General features: G+C 45.9%; 1 protein-coding gene across 2 annotated transcripts in view; it reads right to left on the bottom strand.

The window, feature by feature from the left end:
* The window catches only part of dipk1c (divergent protein kinase domain 1C), a 21,137-nt gene extending 16,431 nt beyond the window's left edge, over positions 1–4,706 (bottom strand). Inside the window, exons 1-2 of one of the 2 annotated variants that reach the window (XM_034571743.1) lie at positions 4,639–4,706; positions 4,348–4,467 (exon numbers count right to left, since the gene is read on the bottom strand). Coding sequence is in view for 1 of the 2 variants with exons in the window: in XM_034571742.1 (XP_034427633.1) it covers positions 1,486–1,710 (225 nt within the window). In the remaining variant the exon portion in view is untranslated. Of the gene's footprint in view, positions 1–1,485; positions 2,315–4,347; positions 4,468–4,638 lie in introns of those variants that run through there. The other variant, XM_034571742.1, reaches the window with a different exon arrangement.
* Positions 4,707–5,000: the final 294 nt, after the last annotated feature.

The raw sequence follows: 5,000 nt of genomic DNA, 5'->3' as shown, positions 1-5,000 counted from the left end.
GGAGTTACCTTCTATGACCTCAGATCAACGTGGTGATTCTTATAACGTGAAGAATTTGTTCACTCTAATCGTGATATTCCTTTTCACTTCTGCTTCTCTAATTCAGAGGCAGGTTACAAAGTGTTGAGGAAGGAGGGATGAGCATACAGGAAGAGAAAGAAGAAGAGGATGATTGAAAGACTTGTGTTCACTTTACACCTGAGGCCATCGAGACAAGTCTGAACCGCGGCCGCTGAGAAACCTGAGCCGTGATCCGGTAGCTCTGCGTCGACAGCAGGATTACCTGTCAGTCAGCGAACACAACACAAGGGTTCCGTTGTTAAATCTCATCTTCAAGCGTATTTTCAGAGAAGATGAATTAGTGCAGCGAATCGTTCATTCAGCAGACGTGCATCTGTTCTGCATTACTGCGCCTCAGCAGCCACATTAGCCTCTGGAAACTCAAAACCTCCGTCAGCTGCTCTGTGGTCGATGCTTCAGCAAACACTGTGTTGACTTTGGAAGGGTAATGTGGGATTTCTTCAGTTTCCACTTTGGATCCGTGAGATCTCTGATATCAGTCTGTGTGACGGAAGAAAGGATTTGTCTCTGAATCTCTGTGTGACTTTGATTAAACTCAACAACAGCAACAGTGTTCATTTGCAGCATTTCTCAATAAGGCGGAAAAGGAAAAGTCCGAGTGGGAGGAAAGTTTCCAGTGACAGAGAAGTTCAGGTTTAAAGCATCAACTTCATCGTCATCAGAGAGAAAGAAGAAAGACTCGGTTTCAGCTACGAGACGTAATAATGTTATAAGTTAGCTCAACGTTAATCTGGACGGACAACGTGTCTCCACTTCCCTCCGTCGAGCTACATTACCCAGTCTCGACCAATCAGGAGTCAGACTCAGCCGGCAATCATGACGTCTCAACTCATTTTTATATCATGAAAAGATCAGGACTTTTTTGGCAGAACAAATAAAAACAATAGTAATAGATCTGGAAAATGAAGAGGAAGAGAGCGTTTTGTTATCTGTGTTTACCCACAATGCACCAGTATATGCTGCACTAGGTAAGGCAGCGGGGTCATTAAGAGCTACTGACCTCTGGCTGTTTGTCCCCACCCACCTACTGTAACCGTCTGTCCAACGGGGGGCGGCAGGATTCTCAGAAGACGAGACAGACGAGGCTTCGGTCTGTAAACAGGAGCGAGGCCTCTGCATGTTTCTGTCCCATTAACTGAAATGATCGTTTTCTAAATGGGTCTGTGGCAGTGAACTCGCTGCTGCAGAAACACAATGTGATGGAAGGTGGTGACGGATCCGAAGACACTCAGATATCAGATGATTGAGGCTCTGATTGAGTGGATAGCACCAGGGCCAGAGTGTGTTAATACTGTGAACATTATCCAATAATTCTACTACTACAGTAATATCACTTCTCAACATCAAATGGGCAGAGTAAGTGCACAGAACCAAACCGCTGCCACACTGATGCTCGTGACTCACCAGTCTCTGCAGGATCCTCTTGCTCTTGTCATCGGTGCAGTAGTCGGACATGATGCTCCTGTGCACCAGAACCAGGCCGTTCAGGAACAACCAGGAGCCGAACCAGAGCAGCGCGAACACCAGGGTCCCCCGGCGGGACCACAGCCGGAGGCCCAGCCACCTGAGCAGGCACATCCTGCCCCCGCCCCGACCCCCTCCACCTGACACCACTCCTCCAGGGAGCATGCTGGTCGTCTGGATAGTCGCTGAATACTCCGTCTAAAAGGGCTCCAGCTGCAGAGAGAAGCAACAGAACTCTAGATTCCAAAACGCTCTGTTCAACAATAGAACCACTTCAGGAGAAAAAGGTCAAGTCCACTTCTGAGCTCATGTCACTCAGATCCTGTCGATCTTCTCATCCTCTGTGTTTCAGTCAATTTGTTTAAAAGATAATAAATGACATCATCAGCATGTCGTCAGCACCTGCGTCTTTATATCTCCCATGATCCTCTGCAGGAAGTTATGGTGGAAATCCAAGATCCAGAAATGTGCGTTCAGTCATGAGGAAAATCCTTTTTCTCTGCGTCCCTCGGACTTTGTCAAATACTTTAACATGAAAACAGAAGAAGAGTAAAGTCCGTAATCATCCAATCAGAGCAACAGGTTCCAGAAGCTGACAGTCCACAGCTCTGACCTCCAGCTCGGCTCCGTGGCTTTTCCAGAAGAACTATCTGCTGGAGGTTTACTTTTTCCATTCTGACATGTTGTCTTTATAAATCCGGCTGGTTGATGTATTTTCCTCACAAATGTTGAGCAACAGGAAATAACTGAGCAGCACCGTGTGATGAGCGGCCCGTCGCAGCACTGGACACACACAACACACAATATGTGAACTGTGAAATACAGAAACACACTCATGCACATTTACACACATTTACAGTGTTGTCCTCCTCGTGGTGTTTGCACTTCAAACATCTGGTGGGTTTAGGTCTTCGAACTGGAAAGATCTCAGATCTATAATATCCTGCAGCATGGGAGCCCCGCTGCTCCTTAACGAGCACCTCGAATCAAAAATGGATGAATTCAAGTTTCCTGGATGTCAGAAAATAGAAAAAGTCTTTGTTGGTGTCGGCGGAGGAGTTGTTTGTCCTGAATGGTGGAACGTTGTCCTTGATGTGTGACAGATCTGTGACAAGAGGAAAAGAGTCGCTGCTTTAGAGCTTTACTCAGATGAAGAAACAAGTCTGAATTAATAATCAATGATTTTGCCTCAAAGAAAAAAACAATTAACACTCGGAGAAACTCGGATGATCAAAGTAGCTTTCGTGCACTTGAATAAAACAGCTAAAGGATTTTCACATGTTTTGAATGGTGCAGGTTTCTCTGCAGATCGGTGGGAACCTGACGATATCTGTCTTCTCTCCGTTTGTCTGCAGAGAGCTGAGGAGTGTCGGAGGAAACCAAACTAATAAAACCTTTCTTTGAGTTCATGGAGGGTTCAGGAGAGGAGAGCCGCTCTGTTGAAAGAGATAATTATCTTTTCCTTTTGCAGGGTCAGTGGAGAGTTTCTCTAAGTGGATTGAAGCTCGTAGACTTTTAAAAAATCCTCATCTCCTCAAAGAATCTGAAGGAAAAACAGCTTCTTCCTCGGGCCTCACACGTTTCAGTTCCCGGCTGCAGTTCCACAAACTTTCACTGAAGCGTTCCAAAACTCTGCCGTACAATTATTCAACCATTATCACAACGTCCTGATGCGCTTGTGGTTGCTCTCACTGAAGCATCCAAACCATGAGGAAACCACTGCACTGGGAAACACTCAGACACTTACCAGACGTCAGCGCAGCTCGGCAGCTCCAAACCGTCCTCAGAGACCCGGCAGCCCAACGTGACCCTGAAGGAGAGAAGTGACGAGATGGTCATCGTCTGCCTCCTTCACTTCAGCGATTGTTTCTCAGTGATGGGAATGTGGGTGGCGAGGAGGCGACAGCCGCTGCAGCTGTTTCCCGACGGCTCCCAGTAGATTTTCACTTCTATTCACACGATCTCAGGTTTGGTCTGTGCAGGGTTTGCAGTCGACACGTAGACGAGTGATTCTCTCTTTCCCGAGTGGAAAACTATTTTCTATTCATTCAATTGTTGCCAGGTTCTTATTTTTCTTTTGATTCATCAGTAATGAAGTTGTGGCAGAATAAAAGTCCAAATGAAGTTTCAACTGCAAATGATTATAAAATCTTTAAAATCAGAATCGGATCACAGGAGTCAAACACTGACTGTAAACGTCACCAAAGCCCAACAGTCCTTTAAGTTCCACCAATCTGCTCCGACTCACACACACTCACAGATTCTAGTCCTGTCAACGGTTTGTTTCACTAAGATCCATCAATTGTTCTCTGAGAAATCAGGGGAAATGTTTAAAAACTACATATAAATATATAATCATATATTCCTGGATCTGCCCCTGATCCAGCTCTGCAACCGAGACGACATGACAGCAGTAGAGGTTTTGAAATCCTGCCTCCTCCGTGTTAGCAGATGGGACATGGACCAAACAAACAAAGTAGATGTTAAATAAATGTCATTACAGGATTTATCTCTGATGTTTGTTCAGGTGTTTGTGATCAGTTTGGTTTTAGTTAGTTATTTGATGGAAGAGGACATCTGAATTGAGGACATGTATCAGTGGGACCACGATATCACGACTCCATCACCTGATCACTGCTGCACAGACATCGGCACAAGATGGCAGCGTTTGTATCTGAGATAGTTTGGCTTCATTTCTGGAGGAGTTGAAGACGTGTCTTTATTTTCAGTCTATGGAGCCAAGCAACGACCCTCCAGGTCTCCTCCCACCGAGGGAACCACCAGCTGGTTTGTTTCACTCACCGGCTCCGTCAAGTGGCTCCAGAAGCTTCTCTGAAGATCAATCCTGCCGTTTGGTCCTAAAGGCCGAAGAAGGTTTGATCCCAAATGTGCCGCAGACAGTCCTTCAGTCACTTTGCATCTCTGAAATGTAAAGAGTCCGGTGATCCACCACAGTTCATTCAGCCCAAAGGGTTCAAATCCTCTTCTGACTTCAGGTTAAAAACACAAAGAAAACACAAACAGCAGCAGGGACCTAAGATAACTGCGTCTGTTAGTCTGATTCAATCATCTGGCACCTTTCTGTGGATTTACCTCCAAAGAGATCGTCTCCGAACATCCTCCTCAGCTCCTCGGCCGCCTGCTGCTCCTCTGAAGTGATGATGTTGGTGCAGCTTCCAGGTTAAATAACGAGTGTCTGGTCTCTTACTTTAAAACCATCTGAGATCATTCAGGTGAAACTGCCTCCTTTCACCTGAGCTGATGATTTGGAAACATCCTGACGGCCGGTCAGCAGCTCTCCAGGTCATCGACCACATCCAGACAACTCAACGCTTCACAAGAAATCACAATTCTTTCAAAGTGATGAAGTGAAAGCTCCAGGACTTAAAGGACTCTGTTCCCGTCGTCTCTGGAGAAATGACCAAAAAAAACCACACTAATCCTTTTGGTTCCAA

This window comes from Hippoglossus hippoglossus, chromosome 20, assembly GCF_009819705.1.
Source record: "Hippoglossus hippoglossus isolate fHipHip1 chromosome 20, fHipHip1.pri, whole genome shotgun sequence".
In the NCBI taxonomy this organism is placed as follows: domain Eukaryota; kingdom Metazoa; phylum Chordata; class Actinopteri; order Pleuronectiformes; family Pleuronectidae; genus Hippoglossus; species Hippoglossus hippoglossus.
This window is presented reverse-complemented; position numbering and strand designations above follow the sequence as displayed.